General features: G+C 37.2%; 3 protein-coding genes across 4 annotated transcripts; 2 read left to right on the top strand and 1 right to left on the bottom strand.

Moving 5' to 3' along the window:
• Window positions 1-17: 17 nt before the first annotated feature.
• On the top strand, window positions 18-5880 carry LOC116300872 (uncharacterized). Its single transcript, XM_031709836.2, has 2 exons — window positions 18-668; window positions 2776-5880. The coding sequence occupies exons 1-2, from the start codon at window positions 247-249 to the stop codon at window positions 3002-3004; spliced, it is 651 nt and encodes a 216-aa protein (XP_031565696.1). The 5' UTR covers window positions 18-246; the 3' UTR covers window positions 3005-5880.
• Window positions 3814-4620, top strand: LOC116300871 (uncharacterized). Its single transcript, XM_031709835.2, has one exon. It carries the CDS (start codon window positions 3814-3816, stop codon window positions 4618-4620), a length of 807 nt encoding a protein of 268 aa, XP_031565695.2.
• Window positions 5830-18844, bottom strand: LOC116300870 (polypeptide N-acetylgalactosaminyltransferase 1). 2 transcript variants are annotated; one of them, XM_089036296.1, is made up of 8 exons: window positions 18118-18844; window positions 11086-11252; window positions 10095-10470; window positions 9485-9602; window positions 8509-8841; window positions 7766-7864; window positions 7290-7412; window positions 5830-6739 (listed from the first exon to the last, which is right to left on the bottom strand). In XM_089036296.1, exons 1-8 carry the CDS (start codon window positions 18585-18587, stop codon window positions 6599-6601), a joined length of 1827 nt encoding a protein of 608 aa, XP_088892422.1. In that variant the 5' UTR covers window positions 18588-18844; the 3' UTR covers window positions 5830-6598. The 2 variants fall into 2 exon arrangements, with proteins under 2 accessions (XP_088892422.1, XP_088892423.1); XM_089036297.1 differs by lacking the exon at window positions 18118-18844 and adding an exon at window positions 13253-13967.
• Window positions 18845-20945: the final 2101 nt, after the last annotated feature.

Genomic DNA, 20945 nt, shown 5'->3' with positions numbered 1-20945 from the left:
CATGACGTGTGTGATTTCAACGTCGCGCAATCTTTCATTTTCCAAGAATTACCTCACGGTCGCTGGTAAGAAATTCATTGTTTTGATATGCATTAGCGCTTCCAGTCATACATTGTATTAAAGCGACAGCTGTTTTAACAAAGGAAAAATTCTTAAATCTTTTCACGACAACACAGTTATTTAATTGTTGTCTGAAAAAATCTTCACTTTAAACCTGCATACGTCAAGAAGACATAGTTTTCGGAGATGTTACCGGTAAAATCTAGGGACAATAACTCGCCTGTTGTACAAGAGGAAGATTCACAAATCTGCAATAATATCAGGATATTTCTATGCGGAGCTCACAGTGTTGGGAAGACGACTTTAGCCAAGGAAATTGTCAAAGAGACAAATGTTTATATGATGACAGAAATAGCAAGGAAAATTATCAGAGACAAAGGGATGAAGAGAGAAGATTTCGAACCAAAATCTCACCCGGAAAAATTCTTCGAACTTCAACGTCTAATTATCGAAGCTCAAGCTAAAAAAGAACGAGAAAACGATGAAGTAGGTCTGAATTATGTCAGTGACCGAGGCATTGATCCCGTTGTGTATGCCTCGCTTTATATCGGAAAAGAAGCGGCTGATAGATTACTAAGATTGTCTGAAACCAAGGAAATAATTCGAAGGTAAGATTAGAATTAAGATCAGTTATTTATCTTTTCATATTTCATATTTCATATTTCGTATTTCATATTTCATATTTCGTATTCATATTTATTTATCTTTTTTTGGTCTAATAGCTACTTCCGGTCAAGTGACTTTTACTGGAATTTGGTTTAAAGATAATAAACTCATGCGAGGAAGTGTTTTTTTTTTGAATCAGTTATTTTTCTTATTTATTTTGAACCGTATATTAAGAGATTGAAGTAATCTTAGGAATGTCTTTTGACGTAGACATTATTCAAATTAAAATGTTTTGGTTACGGTACAAGCGTGTTCCATGGAAACAACGCAGCTTCTAATGAAGCGAAGCCGAGTTGTTCTATAAGAAATAAGAAATAAAAATATTATTATGATATTAATATTATTACTAATTATAATATAATTAATAATAATAATATTTTTTTGACGTAGACATTATTCAAATCAACATATTTTTGTTACGGTACAAATGTGTTGCCATGAAACAGCGCAGCTTCAATGAAGCAAAGCAGAGTCACTTACACGTACGATCAAGTATTGACGACCCTTATGACTCCTGTGTATAATGAGGGCTTAGCCCCGATAAGCTAAGCTAAGCCCACATGGCTGGAGATTTATATAAGAGTCGTCAAAAGGACTGTAAAATACAAGGTTTGTCAAGAGAGAAAGTTTATTTTACCACGTATTGTGTAGGCGAGAGTCTCAGTAGCTGTCATTGATAGAATCCTCAAATCACAGGAAGCCCAATTAGAAGATAGAGCTAGACGAATGTACAGCTCAAAAAAAAAGTTTTGTAAAGGTTTTGTTGCACTTTGGATGTTGCATGTTGCATATCAAGCTCAGAAATGCTCTATGGGTGATGTGAATACAACCAGCGAAAAGTCACAACAATGTGAAATTTTCCTAAACTTTGTCTGCTTTTATTCCAGCATAATTTCTGTGGTGATATTATTTACATTTTAAGCTTGACATGCAACATGCAACATGCAACATGCAACATGCAACATGCAACATGCAACCAACCTTTTTTGAAATAGCTGTATTTTCTTTCTTTCTTTCTTTCTATAGGGTTCTGGAACGTCTTTCTCTCGGGGTTTCTGGGTGGTGGGCGATCTTCCGTCTGTTTTCGGCTGTCGGTCGTTTATCTTCTTCTTTCTGTATTCTGATTTCTTTACTTTCTGTCTTTCTTTATTCTTTCTGTCTTTCTTGATTTATTTTATTATCTATCTTTCGTCTTTCTGGCTATCTTTCAAAAAGTTTCATCAGGCCTGGCTGGCCTTAGACAAGTTCGTGATTAAGTCCCCCAGGAGACGGCGATTGCAATATATAATTCGCTGATAACTCCTCTGGCTTGACTTACTGCCCGATGTGGTTTGGGATAATTTACCAAAAACATCAGCTGACAGACTCCAAAAAATGCAAAATCGCGCAGGCCGAATTATAACTAAGAGTAATTATGAAACTAGGTCGCGCGACATTTTAATGTCTCTAGGATGGGAAAATCTTCAAAACAGGCGGAAGAAACATAAAGCCACAATAATGTACAAGACTTTGAATGCTCTTGCACCTCAAAGTTTAAGAGACCGCTTTGAGTATCAAACTACAAAATATAATTTGCGGAAGGGAGAAAAGTGTTTAAAATTATCGAAACAAAACACTGAGTACCTCAAACGTGCGTTCTCCTATGAAGGTGCAAAAGCATGGAACTCTTTGCCTTCAGATATTAAGTCAGCTAGAAGTATAAGGGAATTTAAAAGAAAGCTTTCTTCTGTTGGACTCTCATAAACTTTTTAGCTGTCTAAATTGTATTCTTATTTAACTCGACATTCTTGTAAAGCAATTTTTATATTGATAGAATTTTTTTCGAGTATAAATAAAGTATCACTCACTCACTCACTCACTCACTCTTTCTTTCTTTCTTTCTTTCTTTCTTTCTTTCTTTCTTTCTTTCTTTCTTTCTTTCTTTCTTTCTTTCTTTCTTCTTTCTTTCTTCTTTCTTTCTTTCTTTCTTTCTTTCTTTCTTTCTTTCTTTCTTTCTTTCTTTCTATTATTAATATAATTATTAATTCGTAAAGTACTTTTTCCATACAGATATCAGTCGTCATTGGTGTTCGTTATCAAGCCCTTCCCAGAATGCATCGTTGAAGATGGCGTTCGACTCCGTCCAAACATTAACGAGATGAACGATTTTACAACCACGATGGAAAACCTTCTGTACCAATTATCAATACCTTACACAATAATTAACGTCTTGGATCTTAAAGAAAGAGTGAAAATTGTTCAAAGCGAGATAAATAAGCGACAAAAATCGACGGGATAAAATGCCTTCAAATGAAAAAGACTCGGCATTTTCGATTTCTCAGTTTTTATTGAAATATTTTTGAACATTTTTTTATTCAATTTAATAGTATTTTTTAGATAATTTTTTCAAAGGTTAGTGCCTTCTTTTATTGTGATATAAGTATAAGTATGAGTAAAAGTTAATACGTAGGTATTAAAATAACGACTATTAGCAGAGTCTAACACTTACGCCAGTGATGGCTAGCTAGCTGTGAGTTAATTGTTCAGTTCGACCCGCGAAAGTTGGCAATAACTAGTTTTTCAAGTTACTTATTCGATCTAAAACAAAACTAAAAACACATCAATTATTTAAGGATTGGAAAAAAAAAAAAAAGAGTTTACAGCGTACTGCCTTAGCAACAACGCTAAATGTTTGACAGTTAACTAACCGCTAAACTAAAACTAGGTCATTTTTAAAATCTGAATACTGATCTTATTTTCACTTTATTTTCATCTTTAATTTAATAGTTATCGTTTCAGTAATTTGTGTACTATATATTACTGAATGATAATTCCTTTATAATTTTCGTTTGCTGGTTGTGCTTAAGCTTGTATTTATCTCTCTAACTTGTTTTACTGTTTTAATGAATAGATGCCAATAATAGCGTCTTTAGAACAAATTGTTGGCTTGGGAAAAGCCATAAAGTTCGCTTTGACCTCAAATCTTCACATAAACAAAAAGGTACTGATATATGACAACACTTGGAAATTTTTTGAATGCTGTCGAAAGTGCTCAGTTTTAAAGCTCAATTATTCAAAAGATATCCTCAAACCCAAGAAATCAGTATAATGTACAGCAATGAACCATCTTTTCATGGATTCAAACTCCCAGAGGATCTTTTGGACTATCGCTCTCACGAATCGAAGAAGCGTTTGATTCGTTGTATGAGCGAGGGGACTGCAATGCCATTTCTGGCGCTATCATCTTGCTACAAACCTCAGTCACACCCGGCGTATTGTGGCTTCTCTACACTAGTGATGGTGCTAAATGCCTTACGTGTTGATCCTAAAAGACTTTGGAAAACTCCCTGGAGATGGTTTACGGAAGAGTTACTGGAAAAATCCGTGGAGTTGACCGAACTGGAACTGATAAGAAAGACAGGGATAACGATGGAGCAATTTCAGAACGTGTCGGAGCGCAACGGAGCGACTTGCAAACTCGTTCGTCCATCTGGCGATAGTGAAGAAGGCTATGAAGAGTTCCTCTCCGATCTTTACCATGTCTGCGCGGGTAGGAAAAGTCGCTGGCAAGATCACGGTTTAATAAGATCTGATGATAACTCTAGGAATATGAACCTGGCTCTAAGCGAAGAATATCCCAATAAGTTGATGGCGGTTTCATTTTACAGAGAAGCTTTAGAACAACACGGAAATGGCCATTACAGTCCTGTTGCTGCGTTTGATCTGAAGACCAACTCGGTTCTTGTCTTGGATACCGCGAGATTCAAATATCCACCGTATTGGGTACCCACAAGGGATCTTTATCGGTCAATGGTTCCCATAGATACAGCAACGGAAAAGAGTCGAGGGTATTTCTTGATGAAGAGAAATGACGTAGGGAAAATACAAGACTTATCATTGTACCTTGAAGATTGAAGGAAACGCTTACATATATAATAATTTCTTGATGAAGAAATCTGAGTAGAGAAAATGCATGACTTACTGTATCATTGTACCTTGAAGGTTGAAGGGGATGCTTATATACGTATAGTATGAAGAAATCTGGGAAAATACATGACTCAACATTGTACCTTGAAGGTCGGTGCCTACATCATTCTCAACAGTGACAAAACAATGAATCAGTTCTAGTTTACTTATAACAGCGTCACTGATAAGTAAACTAGAATTTATTGCTTTTTCTCGTTGAGAATGATGCCTGCAGACACCGAAACATCGAGTAAGGGAATCTTATCGTCATAAAGGTTTTGTGATTAAAACATGCAAACTAAGAGTAAAAATAGATAAGGTATAAAGGAAATAATTATTTTGATTAAAAAAGCCATAAAAATGGAAAACAAGTCGAAAGAAATTAAGAGGAAAGCCAAAGGAAGAAAGAGAAACAATGGAAGGATAGAGGGACGAGTTGAAGGAAGGAAGGAAAAGAGGTAGACTATAACGAAGGAGAAACAGAAGAGTGGGAAGAGAGGCGAGGAATTCCAACGAAGCTCTAGAGTAATGGAAAATATCAAGAATAAATAGCGAGTTGTTCTAGTTAGTCTCTGCTTCATTCAACCACGAACCAACCAACATCTGGCCACCTGTTGCATATTTGACCATCTAGTAACCATGGTAATGTTTTTTTCGATTACCTTAATTGTTGCTGAAAAGCCTTTTCAAAGGAGCATCAATAAAATGTATGTAATATGTATGTATGACATTCTAAAATGGTAAATAAGAGGCCGCCACGCTTAAATTTTTCTTGGCTACGCTTAGTTGTATACTGCAGTGTAGCCCGACAAGAAATGTCGACATCTCTTTAAAATTTCCATATTATTTATTTACAAAAAAAACAGGTAGCGTCCTCACCAAATTCCAGTCATGATTTATTCATTGTATCGAGTTATTCTGCAAGTTTATTTTGACGAAAGTTTAACTAAATTTCTAAAGAGAAGAAAGGAGACGAATTATTACTTACTGGTGACCGAGTTCTAAAAAGTAATAAGAAATGACGCGCACCATTTGAGAATTGGCTACTCGGACTGGCCGGTTCAACTTAATGGCGAGCGCCCTAGGACCCCTTCCCCTCCCCCTCCCCCCTCCGATACAGTGCCCGTGTAATGATATCGCATCCAAAATGATACAAACTTACTATCAAAGTATGAAGTTTATTAAATAAAGCTGTCTTTAAGAAAATGACATATTCTATGTGTGTGACGTAAACTGTTACAAGATGAGGTGTATAATTCAGGAATGATCTTTCGTGCAATAGACCTCTAGTTCGGGCAGGTTTGCCCATTTCAGACACGTGTCATTCTCTTGAGAATAGGATTCTCTGTTTGAGATGCGACCTTATTCACTGTGTCTTCTGAAGCGCACCCGTTAAACAAAGAAATAATACTCTAGAGAATGACACGTGGTCTGAAGTAGGAAAACATACGCAAAGACGTCTATTTCTGGATAGCACTTCATGTACATCATATACTGTCCTTTCTATTAATCAATATTAACAAATTTATAGCTTGAGTACTACATGAAGTATCTATCGTCGCAAATCGTATCAAAGTTTTTAGATGGAATAAGAAAAGTGGCGCCAAATGATTGCAAGTATTTCATGTATTGCTTCTTGTGGTAAGAAGCCCTCGGCCGTAACAGACAGCTCTCGTGTAGAGAAATTCATAGCACCGACTCCACTTAGTTACCGTTGCTATGTCCCACAAGCTCAACACATTAGCTAGAATATGAATCATAAATTGCTTCAATATTTTCATGTCCTGGGAAATAAAATAGAATAAAGTTGTTTTTGAGAGACAGGATTTGAACTTAACTGAGAAACCTTCTGCAAAGGCGATTGGTTCGCCTATGTCCGAGTCGGTACTATGAATTTAACCAGCTCTTGCGTCGTGTAGTAATCAACTTAGTCGTCCATTTCCTCAGTCTTGGAGAATTCCCAAACCTGTGATTGGCTGTCTTCACATGGTTTGACTTTGGCGTACTCGTTACCGCTGCGCCCGCGATCCAAGCAGATGTCGTGACGCGGATTCTTTAGTGTCTTATCCTGCAACCGTAAAAGTATTATTGTCAACATGATAGTAAAAGAATGCGCCTAATTCAATAAACGCGAAGGCGATAGGCGACAGGTCATTCCGGCATGGAAATGGTTTCGTTGGATACAAAGAACATTGAATCAGTCTCAACACTAAGGTTCATGTTCTTGACGAGAATAAGAAGCAGAAACACAAGTCATTCCAGCTATTTTCGGATCTTGGAATGACCTGTCTCCTATCGCTTATTACCTATCGCCTTTGGCGATGACAACGTTTTTAGAAATAGGTGTATAATCAATCCGTTAAACAGTTGCACAAGACAAGACACAAGAATATAGATAACACACACAAAAAATCTTTAAAAAATCACAAAAGAATGACAAATGCTCTGAAACGAAAAAAAAAAAAAAAAAAAAAATTGACCCTAGGTAAATAGGTGTATTTCGATGCCTCCCCCCCCCCCCCTCGTGGATATTCATTTCGCCCCCCCCCCCCCTACCCCTCACCAACAATGAACAAATGGCGTCTAGAAATTATCAAGCCAGTTAAAGGACCTCTCACCTCGTAAATCCACTTCTGGTTCTGCTTGAGCCCGTCACATTCTCTCAAGTATAAATCACTGCCGTTATAATCTAAGCAGTTATCTTCTGATTTGATTTCGCCTTTGCTGGTCAATACGAAGTACTACAACGAAGAAACAAAACAAAATATTAAACTTTCTCTACGCCTAAGTGAATTAGTTATTCAGCTACTTTTTACTCGTAGTTCAAAAGTCCTAACTTTAGGTTCTCAAGATATACATATAAGCAACAGACTAAACCTCGAAAACAAAGTGTGCCCACGAAAAAACGATTCGCCGATTTTTTGCTCGCGGCTCGCGGCTCTGTAAAAAACCCCAGCGATAATCACTTCGCCTTTGACTGTTAAATATTCCAATGACCTTTGTATTATGCTTGTATTTTTGGGAATATGTTACAACACTTGGTAGGGTCCCACTCCAAGATGGTGGCCATGACGTCACGTCACGTGTTAGTTACCTGGTTACCGCCCTGTCCATGACAGGTGTATAAACCCAATGGGGCATCGTCTTTCTTGCCTAATGTATCCAGACACATATCAGATGCGGGATTTCGTACCTAACGAACAAAGCAATCAGAATGTTGGAACTTCGATCCATGTTGTGCAAAGGACCTTACGAGGTCCGCACACAACCCAATGTAAAAAGTCTTAGAAAACAATTGAATATTAAGGAGGTAGTCTGTGGAATGTCCAAATAGGCTACAGATCACCTTTTTAAATGCAATTGCACATAGTTTTTACTACGGTATTTATATTTTAATACAATTTACATTTTAATTAAAAACAAAAAAAAAAAAAAAAAAAAAAACAAACAAAAAAACAAAAAGAAAAAAAAAAACTTTTTGTAGTTTTAGAATAAACCTTTTTTGCTTTAGCACTATTTTTGAAGTTCGCGGCAAGTTCGTAATCAAAATATTCACAAATACGAAACAGTAAAGTAAAGAATGCAGAACTTCAACAATACAAACGCTTTGAATGTCCACGTACAAAATCACGGCTAACCCTGAGAAACAAAGAATTCCATATAGACCCCTTGCAGCACGTCGGAATGCAGCTCGATTTTGGGGACAAAACAATAGGTTCCAATTCTCATGAGATTAGAATTCTTTCGTTTTGTCCCCTAGATCGAGCTGCTTTCAGGTCACATGCAACGAGTCCTATACCAAGTTTCCCCTTCCCTCCCCTCCCCACAGCGTCTTACCTGTCCAGCAGCTTTATAATTAGTATCTGGTACTTCTAACTCTGGGTAGACATTATCCAAATACCATTTAAAACTTTGACATTTTAATCTCTTCCTCAGGTCAAGTCTTTCACTCACATCGTCATGTTTCTTCTTTTTTAAGTCAAATCGGATATTATAAAAATGCTTTTTATATTCGTCCATCCACACGTCTGCCACCCGCATTAGATTATTACTGACCACGTCAATGTCGTGGCCCGGTCGAGCTGGGAAGGAGTATGGGAATCGTGGTCTGAAGACGTGACCAACTCTAGAACATGGTAGCATCTCGATGGCGCCACCACACATCCATATCTGCAAAGAAAACAATTTACGGTGTTCACCAGCTCACCAGGAAAATAGTCGTCTTTAATGACGTAAGATTGAAAGCTGATCCCACATTACAAAGATTCATTGCTCGTTATGGATGATGCACATCTTGTTTAGTGCAAACTTAAATCCAAGGGTTTAGTGCTTTCTTTATGAGATCGTGACTATGCATGCTCAATAAGAAGAAGCAGTCTTCAGAGACGAGATTCAAAGCTGATCCCACATGACAAAGATTCATTGCTCGTCATGAAAACCCATTTTGTCAATCTCAAACCAAGTCAAGGGTTTATCGTGTATTTTATAAAATGGTGATACGCATGCTAACTAGGAAAAAGCAGTCTTTAGAGACGAGATTCAAAGCTGATCCCACACGTCAAAGATCCATTGTTCATCATATATGAACGCAAGTATTGTCAGTCAGCAAACCCAAATCCAAGAGTCTATTGCGTACTTTATGAAATGGTGACAACGCATGCTCAATAGGAAAAAGCAGTCTTTAGAGACGAGATTCAAAGCTGATCCCACACGTCAAAAATTAATTGTTCGTTAGGAATGCACATAATTTTATCGCCAACCAAAGCCAAGGGTTTATTGTAAGGTTGCAAGTAGAAGTAATCGTCAGACTTACCCTGAAAGATATCTCTATGTTCTCACCGCCCCAGATATCCATTCCAGTATCATAGGTACCAATTTTTTCAAAATATTTTCTATCAATAGAGAATAGACCACCCGCCATAACTGGAGTCCTAGGAAGTAAAGAGAATGAATGAGAGAAAGAAATTGCTGGGAGTATGTTCATAGTAAAAGGGGGGGGGGTTAAGGGAAGGCTCATTTTTTACAGGAATTTTGTGAATTGTAAGTAAAAAGAATGTATAACCTCTTTCCAACCTGAATAATATTACATGGCCCCCTATTAAAACAGGATAATTTTGTTATAAATTTTTTTATTTACCTAATTCTGCCATTTTTTTACTTGTCTCCCATCCCCAAATCCCAAAAGTCCCCCACCCCATGCCTGTAAAAATTGAAGGGTCCCTAATGTCCCTGCTTCTCACAGGGGTTCTCATTGAGCCAGAAGAAGAAGTGAATTACCAGGTTACATTTACCAGGGTAAGTACATTGCTTGCTAAATGAGAGGTATGCAGTCTTATCCCAAGTGATCTCACACTCAGTCAGCAGAACCACCTCTCTAATTCAATACATTTTAAATAAAGCTACTATCATATTACTAGTTTTACCTTATGCCATCTGCCTCATCTTTTCTCCTTTCCATTTCATACTGAGGTACAGGCTTCCAGCCGAATTCTAGTCTCCACCGAAACACCCCTCGATGAAAGGGTTCAGGTACGGCATGGTAGTAGAATGATGTATCACTAATTTCATCTATTACTGGCATTACTACATTTGAAGGGTTCTGGGCAATCTTTGCAGCCAGTGGCTCAAGCCAACCCTTAGTACATTCACAATGAGCATCTAAAAATGTTAGAATACTCCCTTTAGCTGCTGCAGCACCTTTTAGTCTTGCACGTATGAGACCTTGACGACTTGGAAGGCGAATAATTCTAACGATTTTTAATTTTGAAATGTAATTGTCTAGCTTTTCTTTTAATTCATCTAGGAAAAAAAAAAAGAAGAAAATATTGTTATAATGCTATAGATAAAATATAAAATAACTAGACGCATATCTGCGTGAACTCGGGCTTCATAGCAGAAAATCGAAAGAATTCTTTGTGAACATTGTCACCCTTTTAGATGGTGCAAAGTCTGTGCAAAATCATGCGTGCTAAAAATGTTGAGGGTGTGAGACTCCATATTATTCATTACTTGAAACAGCGACGAGTACTTCCCCTATATCCGCCATTACTCAAGCATGTGCTCATGGCTGATTCTATGCATGCGCATAGACTTTGATTTGACCCATGCGCCTTAGGGCTTCGAGGGCGATTTGTGACTGAAGAAAAAAAATAAGGAAGCCCAACTTATACCTCGGGCATTTCTTCGAAAGCCCGAGTAATAAATGGAATTTAAAAGTGGCTCTTCATAATATTTTGAGTTCTTTCTTCACCCAAAAGGAGGAAAACTCATGAATTTAATGCTAACAGATTTTTGCCATCAGAGAACTTGCCATTTCCTTGAGTATTATTCCTTTCATGCTGGAATGGAAGTCAAAGGAAGAATCTTGTCCAGCCCCCATTCTCTGATCCCTAAATTCTCCCATGCATACATTACCTCTATCACTAAAATCATCAACGAGAATAATTTCTTCTAGTAGTCGTGGTGGTGTTCTGTTAATAACACTGTGTACTGTTCTTAATAATGTCGACCAAGCTTCATTATGGAAGCAGATAATTATACTACTTTTGGGTAAGTGAATAGGGTATTTCTTGCTCTTACATCTGTGGGATAACAATAAAGATGATCGAGTGAGATAATAATATGACTATTAGAATTTTCTTATCTAGTATTAAATTTTTAAATTCATGTCCAATAGAAGTCAATGTTCCACACTGAGCTAGTAGCTGAGCTGTGAATGCAGTGCACAAAGCATGAGAGGACAAAATGACTAGACATTTGGAGCTTAAAATAATGAAGCAACCACTGCTGTAAAATGAAATTGTTTTCATTCTTCCTTTTCATATTTCTGCCTTTTGTAGGCACGTATATTATGTTTAAGTCAAAAGAAAACAGAAAAATACTCAAAAGTTTGGGAATGAGGGTCGGCAGCAAAACAGCTAAACGTGCTGTGATTGGCTAAAAACAAATTCATTGCTCAACTGGAGAGGAAGATGTATGATAATTATGGATTTAAACTTAACATTTGTAGAGATTCATAAATTAATAATCTCAAGGTTCAGACAAGAAGGACATTTATTTGAAGTAGAATTATTAATTCTGTTATCGACTACAAGACCTTTAGAAAAACTATAGTTTAAGATGCGAACTTCTTCTTGTGTTTCATGCCTTCGTGAAATATGAATTATCTTAATTTGCAAATGCATTTTGACCAATGGAAGCATTCCTGAAACTTTTGACCACGTCTGTATTCTCACTGGTTATATTCATGAAATATTATAATTTAAGTTCAAATATACTCTACTATATCCTTCAACCTGATTGACGTCAGGGGATTGGTCTCTTTTTCATGTTAGAAGTGGTAAAATGAGATAATGCCAAAAGGCTGTATTTTCCCTTTAGTTATTTGAAGACCCTGATCAAAGTCAAGACAGGCTCTATATTAAAAAACTGATACAGCTGATTGAAATTAGGTTTTGCAGTGGGAGGAAAATCAGAGAAAAACCCTAAAATCAAGAGACAGATTTGATACCTATAAGCTGTACCTATATTCTGCATGAGTCTAGGAATCGAATCTAGGAATCAAGTGCTTTCTCTAACAAATAGATAAAATTTGGTCAAGAAAATGAACTGAACCAACAAGATAAATTGATTTTTATCAGAAAACGATGATAACGAAAAAGGTCAATAACGATAAATTATTCATTAGTATTTCTTAAATGATATTGCTCCATATATACTTTCAATAAAATATCCACAAAAATATCCACGTATTGAAGATTAATATGAACGATCAAAAAAGCTCGCGAACTGCTTTGTCGTGGGCAAATAAATTTGAAACGTTTATGATAGTAGAATCAATCAAGAAAGATTTAAAGATAGTGGCCAATAATATGTCGTCTCACTAGCTAGTTTGTTGATTTATATAATTATTCATTTTTGTGTGTGTTTAAGAGTAGAATGTCGTAAATACTTCGATTATATAATAAGTGACAACGATTTGAAAAAGCTAAATCAGGCTTAGAACTTTGAAATGACATTCCAATGTTTAAAAAAGAAAATCTATATCACCACGACAATTACAAGCTGTTAAAATTATTATTGCAATCTCTATTAGCATTAATATAGTAGAATGCTGTCAAGCACTGCAGCTTAAAATGTACCCTCCAAGGTTCAACAACGCTCAAGTAGTTGACAAGGGGCTAAAAATCGAAGGGAAACCAAGATACAAGCGTTGGGGCTGTAGTTTTAGGAGATCGATTCTTTTGAGGACTTATTTAAGAGGAACACGTGTGCAGGTAATGCATTTACGAGTATAAGCGATCTTCTCTAAATATAGCACTTGAAATATCAGAGATAGACAAGTCAAACTCTCAAAAGACTTATATTGAGGCTTTTGGGAATTAACACTGGTATTTTCAACAGTAAATCGAGATATATGATACGCTTATCTTGAACAGGAATGAGTGTTCTTGACCTGAAGTCTAAAGACGAGCTGTCGGTGACCACATAACAACAAAATTACAACAATATCGCGCTTCAACGGCTAATAACTCGCAATCGCCTAATGAAAACTCTAGCTTAAGATAACACTAATACCTACTTGCTATTTCGCAAATCTAGAAGGTTTCTCTCGAGGGATATCTTATCGCTGGCTGCTTTGTTAAATGCATAACCAGCGTAGCCTTCTTTCTCCTTCTCCTTGTCGAGGAAATTTAGTGTCACACCAGCTCCCCATTCGCCGGGTTTATCCGGATTTCTGTCAGGGGTTTTATCATAAGTGGCAAAGATGTATCCTTGATTCGAAGTGTTTTCAAGTCCTGCATAATGTTTCTCTTGGTTGAAGCGATTACTTTGTGCTAAAATGTCTAACTCATTTCCTTTGGCCTTATTAAACAAGTAATATGAAGCGAGGTAAACCCACGCGACAGACGTGAGTAAAACAAAATAAAAAACTATTCTTCTCTTTGGGATAATCATATCTTATCTGTCCTTTCATGCATTTCTCATATAAGTTTTCGTGTCATTATCACACGAATTCTTCGAGATTTTTTTAAATAGTGGTTGTTTTTCTCGGAGACACTTCGGTTCATCTGCACAAACACGACATGATCATGAAGAAGGGCTTCCTACTCAAGCCAGTCATGGTTACAACTCGTCTAAGTTTCATAGTTTCCAGGCATCGAGACTGCTCCTTTGATGGAACGTGTCTTCTATCTTAGTAAATGACCTCAAGTTGAGAATTCAGTTAAATACATTTGGTTTCCGCATGTATGGGGTTATGCACTAGACAGGACAGAGTGTAAGAGAGTGGTATATAAATAGTATACGGCAATACATGCGCACTCCATTCAACCAATGATCGTTCATTCTGTCATTCGGTGTCCGAAAGAACCAGAAGCATTTGCCAACTCGCACTTTTAACCCCCAAAAAACTATACAAAAAAATTATATTGTGGTTCAGGCTTTGTGTGGTAATGAAATGAAAAAGAACAAAATCAACTTGATTTACATGACACATATTGCTATCAACTGGCACCCCAAAGATGTTACATTGACTGACATTGTAAAATCTGGGTCCTCTAGAAATAAATTATATTCTGCCTAACTAACTGAACCTAAACAATTATATAATCTTTGCTTATTTTCGAAAGTAAAAGTTTAGAAGATAATGAATTATGAAAAACAACCACTTTTTAAAAATGACATAATTAATAATTGATGAATTGGACCTCTGGGTTAGATATAAAAGAAAAACAATTATAAGACAAAAGGTATATCGAATGGCGTGGTACCTCCAAAAATATGATTAATTTTCCATCTGTTGTTTGCTTCTACTTCCAATCTTCACAGATGCAAACCTAACCATTTTTGTTTTCATATTTACTAAGTTTTATCTTAAAATAGCCAAAGTTACTATAATTGCTCTCATGTATTTAGAGTCTTAGAGGGGTTTTTAAAAACTTTTCAGTCACGTCGTATGATTTTTCTCACAAAACAATTAGAAACAGATCTAAAGGAAACTCACTGCTTTGAATGCAGACCAATCATCCAAATCAGGCATCGCAGTTTTTTTATCACTCGTTTTTACAAAATTAAGTTTATCTGAGTTTAAATTGGAAACCAATTGATTTACTGGTCATTTACTGAGAAACTGAAAATCAGGGATTATTTTATTGAGAAATTACATTTGTCGATGCCAAGATATGATAGCTAGGTTCAGAATTCGAAGATTTTGTAAAACTGTAATCATCAATCAGTTAGCGCACCAAACCGGGAAGGTAGATCGTATTGTCCCCTGAGGCATTGTGACTAAAGTTTCCTGTCGCTTGCTTCTGTCAAATATATCTTGTTCGTGGCTCTGTCGGCCAAATTAAGGCGCTGGTTGTTTCTTGTAGATCATCCGGCTGTTGAAAGCGAAAATGCTATGTCGAAGATGTGCTGAAAAACGAGGCGGCTTTGGCGGCCAGAGACCACTTCAAAACGCGGCGCCGAACACAAGCTAACTTTCAGTTCTCGCTTGAAAGTGTCGCTTGAAATTGAAATAATGCTACGTACATGAATAAGAAATCGTAAACAAGAGGAAAACTATGAAAACTAAAAAAATGGCATTATCGGATTCAAAAGGGAAAGACTGCGGACCATGAGTAGATGAAGGCCGGCGGGATGGGGATCAATAGTAATAAGACATTTTTTCAATGACAAAGAAAGTCAAAGAAAGTCGAAACTCCCAAAACCCGGTACAGTATGTATAAGGGAGGTCAAAATGTTCAACAAAACCAAAAAAATTAATGAAATTTGGCGAGATTTTGTTGAGGGAGAAAATATGAGAAAACTCGTGATATGCCGGTTTACATCATAATGTTAAGTGCACGGAAATCAAGGAATCGAAAGGCCCGCGCCTTTTTGAGCCAAACGCGCACTTTTGGCGGGATTATTAAACTAGTGGCTGTAAAAAATGGCAATCGTTTCAAATTGAAAATTATAGCTCACTAAAAATTTATAGGTGTTTCTTATTGTTACCACTCCGGTTTACAAATCCTACAGCTTTGTTTTCTATTCCTTTTTACTTGATTAGTACCCACTCTCATTTAATTTCCTTATTTTTTTTATCTGCCTGTATTTTCCGTTGCAATGTTTTTACTGTTAAAGTTTTTGCTAATTTGTAGATGTGCTTTCTTTTCATTATATCTTAATTATGAATAAGAAAAATTCTCGTAAAAAGCACATATGGAAACTTCTAGGCTTGAACTTGAGCGAGCTAGCGTTCTTAGCAACGCCATGTCTTAAAACAATATCGAGCGCAGAAAACACCAACTGTGACAGCTGTATCAAAAACTTGTAAAATAATTCATAGCTATGGCGCTCTATCCATAATCTTGTTTATAAAGTTGTACTTCTAGTGAAAATAAATGTCGAAAAGATTACTTAGGCATTACAAGACGGAAGAAGCTACGATTGTTATAGGAAATTTAACAGCGAGGGAAGTTGAAAATTTACAGATCCGACATTTAGCTTTGCGTGACAAGTGTGGCTGCCATGGAGATATGTTTGGACGCTATCATAGTTTAGTGTAGTACTTAAAAAACTTAGCATGTGTCCTCAATTAATTCTTTTCCCCCAGAAATAACCACTTTTAAGAATTGGTATGGCTTTCTAGAATATTAATATATAATTAGCCCTTCGGTTCACTCAGTTAGATGAACATTACTGAAGAATTACGTCTTAGGAAGTCTGATCCATTTTTAGATTTAATTTTGTTTGAGGGCGGTGAAAACGTGTGGACTTCACTCGCTTTTAGTGCATGTTATGATCCTCAATAATAAATTAAGAATAGACTGAAATGAGTGTTCCTCTAAAATACAGGGCTCTATTCCCAGAAAAACGTTTCAATGCCGGATGACCGTTTGATAACGTTAAGGACGAACCAGCGAATCCGGCAATGAACGAATGAATGAATGAACGAACGAAACAAACAAACAAACAGTCCTTTTTTTATGAGCCAGACAAACATGTGGCCATCGTTCTATGATCGAACTGGAATTTAGGAGTTGATTTTTGTGAAGGAAGGAACCGGAAGAACTACCAGAGAACCCGAGAAAAATTCTCAAAGCACAGGAGAAAACCAACTATACTAGCAACTCTGCTCACATACAACATCACCGAACCCGGGGCGGGATTCGAACTCGGGTAGCATTGATGAGAGAGGCGAGCGCTCGTCACCTGCTATTCCACCCGTGCTTCCCAAAAAACGAACGAACGAACAAACAAACAAGAAAGCAAACAAAATGAACTAAAAGAAAAATACAAATAAACGAACAAACCCAACAAGAACTGAACAACATGCACAGTCCTTGAGGTTGTTACTGCATGAGGGTCGTCAGTGATACCGAGGCCCGTCTTGCAGGCAAGTTCGCTGATACTAAGCCAGATGCTGTCAAATGTTAACGTATACGATACACTCCACACTCACTGCTACGTACCACTACAATTATTATTCTATAACCACACAACTCTCATGATCACACGCTGGGAAAAACAGAAGTGCCCTTAGGATAAAACCTCAACTTAGATTGCAATTGTCCTAATGATTTCAACTTCTAGAGAGCATCGCTGCTTAATAGGCAACGCATGTGTATCAAACTGTCAAACTCCTCATCAACTGCAGGGCCGGCAGCTAGTATGGGAAACCGAGTATTGCAAAAATTGAACAAGGAAATTTACTGAAATTCCCTAGAAAATATCGAAGGAAAAATAGTCATACGATTTTTTAAAGGAGTCAAAAAAAACCGTAGTACTCGGTTTCCCATCATGCTTTGTGCTAGATATTCGTCCTCTTGCACTGGATTGGCTTTTGAATTGAAATTTTTTCTATATTGCCAACGCCTCTGAGAAGTTTTACTTTCTCCTTGATCTGAATCTCTCTGCTTTCATTGATCCCTTTTATTAGTGTGCTGCAAAGCAGCCGTGGATCGAGGTTCAAGTTACTTGGAATTTCAGTTCTAGAGTCTAAAAACTTGGCTTTGATCAGTCTTTTTCTATAAAGTTCATGTAGGAGGTCTTGAAAAACTTGGGGGGGGGGGGGGGGGACAACGTCACTTCGCAACACGTGATCACAAAGAAATGAATCAGAAACGAGCAAGAGAAACGAGCAAGAGGGCAATCAGTGAACATTTGAAGAAGCTGGTATTGCTTATTTTCGGCTTGCAACGTTTAGTGATGTTATTAGCAAAAATTAGGATTTAATGCCCAATGATATTTAGACATTGTTATCTTTTTGTTTGTTTGTTTGTTTTCTTTAGTGGGAAAAAATGCCCCGACCTCTATAGGCGCTACGGCCCTGAAATTAGAGTTGCATTATGTTAAAAATTGAACTCTACGGAAAAAGCGCTCAATAAATCCTAATTATTATATTATCATAATAAATGGCACTACAATGATTTTTAACAGCTGCTGACATATACTTACACGTCATTTCTATAATCCGGAAGCCTTCTATGAAAAGACATCATGTTGCTAGCTACCAGATTAAACGAGTGTAAATCATACCCTTCTTCTTCCTTCTTCTTGAGCTTTGAACTTACTGTCACCCCTTCGCCTCCATCACCGGGCCCATCGAGTTTCGCTCCAGGGGGATAATGTTCATATTCGGCTGCAGCGTAGATTATTTTTTTAGGCACTTTAAGCGATGGTTTTCCTTCGACTTTATTTCTCTTTTGAGGATGTTTCCTTGGTGCAGGGATAGGTGGAGGTGTTAATTCTAAATCTTCCACTTTGATATTCCAGTCCGGCTTATTGAAGTATTCCACTTGTTTTTTGCGTTTGACTTCGATGTTAACCTCCAATGATTGGAGAAATAAGAATGCTATAGTCCCAAAGATCCAAAAGAAAGAAGTCAAAAGAATTGTATAATAGATTAGACGACGCCTCGACACCATTTTTATAGAATTTTTACGGCTTAGTTTTAACTCGATCAGTTATAACCTGCGTTGCATTGTTGAGTACGAAGATACGATCCGTCCAGTAAAAATCAGATACGGTTTCACTCCAGCATATACAGTCAGAACATTGGCGGCTTTTAACGGTTTCCCAGACGCACTGAAAATAGATTTTTCACGAGTGATTAACGAAGGCTTCAAGAATAAAGTATTGGAAAAATATTCCCTTGAAAAGACAAAGATCAATGGCTTTTCAAGGATACTTGAGAAGAAAGACTGGTGCTAGTTTTGCCGGTGCCTTGTCAAGAGAACATCTTCATCACCTGTTAAAGTCCAAAAAAACACCAGTCTGTTGATTTGTACTTCGTTGCCTATTGGGTAAGCGATTGCATGCTTGACTTCATAATGTATAGGGTCTTCAAACGTAGCGAACGTTTAACCGTCTACCTTTTGACCTAATTAGGGTTGGTGCTCTGGACCAAACGAACTCAAAAACAAATTTCTCTATGTTGTTTACTCTCTTGTCGAAAGGATATGGTAGTTTGATCAACAGGTACATAGTTCCAATAAGTGTTTGTAAGCCGAGTTAAGATTCATGATAGTTTTGATTCATCAGCTTTTTAATTATAAATCAAGCCAAGCTTTCGAGCATCTTGCTCTTCATCAGGGCAAACGGTTGTGACAGTTGTACATAGTTACTTAGGTATATTTTTAGTTCAGATCTCCGGCTTTTATGTCGCTCGCCGCTTTCCAAGTCATTTAAACATCTTGGCCGAAAATGATATGATTAATGAAGTTTTAAAGTCTGTGTGTGTGTGTGTGTAAAATTAAATGAACTTGTGATCCACGAGTAATTTATCATGTAGCTGTTTGGCGGTAAATGGAAAAGGGGAGGAAAGGAAGGAAAAACACGCAATCTGTACAGCGCAGTTACTATGTGGAAAGAGTTACCAAATTAATAGTGTGCTCTGTGCATGGCTTGACATTTCCTTAATGCTATATATTTTATAATTTTCGTACCATATACATATTTAAAATATTACTTGCATGTAGTTAGATTCTGAAAAGCCCTAAGGGAGAGTTCAATATAGTATTAGAAAGAAAGAAAGAAAGAAAGAAAGAAAGATAAGGAAAATATGGTGAACATTTTAAACATAGCTGATCATTATACACCTATTGCATGCAATAAACGTTGTCATCGCCAAAGGTGATAAGCGAAAAGCGATGGGAGATAGGTCATTCCAAGATCCAAGAATAGCTGGAATGACATGTATAATAAATTAAATCTTTTTTTGAATGCAATGCCAATTATGCAAATCCATCACTTAGTGTTCTCCAACTATCAGTCTCTCAGGTTAGATCAGTATTAAGTAATCTCGACCCAAATAAGGCCATTTACCCTGACGATCTCTCTCTCCTTGGGTGCTTAGGGAATGCGCGGACGCTCTCTCTCCATCGCTCTGCGCCTTATTCAACAATAAGTCATTATAATTAGGCATACTTCCATCGGGTTTGAAGGAAGCCAATGTCACTCCTGTTCATAAGAAGGGTGATAAGGATGTTGTAGATAATTATCGTCCAATTTCCCTGTTGTCGGTTACTAGCAAAGTGCTGGAGAGATGTGTTCTCGATATTATCTATCCTATTTTGCAACACAAGTTATATTTCCTCCAACACGGTTTTGTCAAGGGTAGATCGTGTACCACACAGATGGTTGACTCTTGCATCGTATCGGGAAGATCCTTGACTCAACTGGTCAAGTTGATATGTTGTATTATTTAGATCGACTTTTCGAAGGCGTTTAAATTCTGTGCCTCACAGCCTCCTCTTGTACAAACTTAAGCATTATGGATTTAATGGCAGTTTGCTGTCATGTTTCTCCAACTACCTTGCTGGGCGCCGACAGAGAGTAGTTGTCGAAGGAAGCTCCTCTGATTAGCTACCTGTGGCTTCAGGAGTGCCTCAGAGGTCAATCCTAGGTCCGTTTCTTTTCTTGTTATTTATTAACGATCTCCCGGGCATTATTTCTTCTGTTGCTACCATGGACCCTGCCCGTCCGGGCCATGGCCTTATTTGCTGATTATTCGAAGTGTTTTCGGGAAATCACTACTTTTGAGGATTGTCTTAATTTTGAACATATCTCAGCAATAAAGAAATGGGGGTGATTCGTGGGGGATGTCTTTTTACTCCAAGAAGTGTAAGATCATGCGCATAATTCAATCCTCTAGTCCTGTGACTTATCCCTATTACATGGGTGATGGTCAAATTGATAGTGTAAATGGTTACACTGACCTTGGTTTTGGGGTTTCACACGACTTTAAGCGGGATAACCACATTAATATCATTTCAAAAAAAAAA

The sequence above is a fragment of the Actinia tenebrosa genome, unplaced genomic scaffold (genome assembly GCF_029948245.1).
Source record: "Actinia tenebrosa isolate PJP-AT-01 unplaced genomic scaffold, QUT_ActTen_1.0 PGA_scaffold4__44_contigs__length_22323623, whole genome shotgun sequence".
NCBI lineage: Eukaryota > Metazoa > Cnidaria > Anthozoa > Actiniaria > Actiniidae > Actinia > Actinia tenebrosa.
This window is presented reverse-complemented; position numbering and strand designations above follow the sequence as displayed.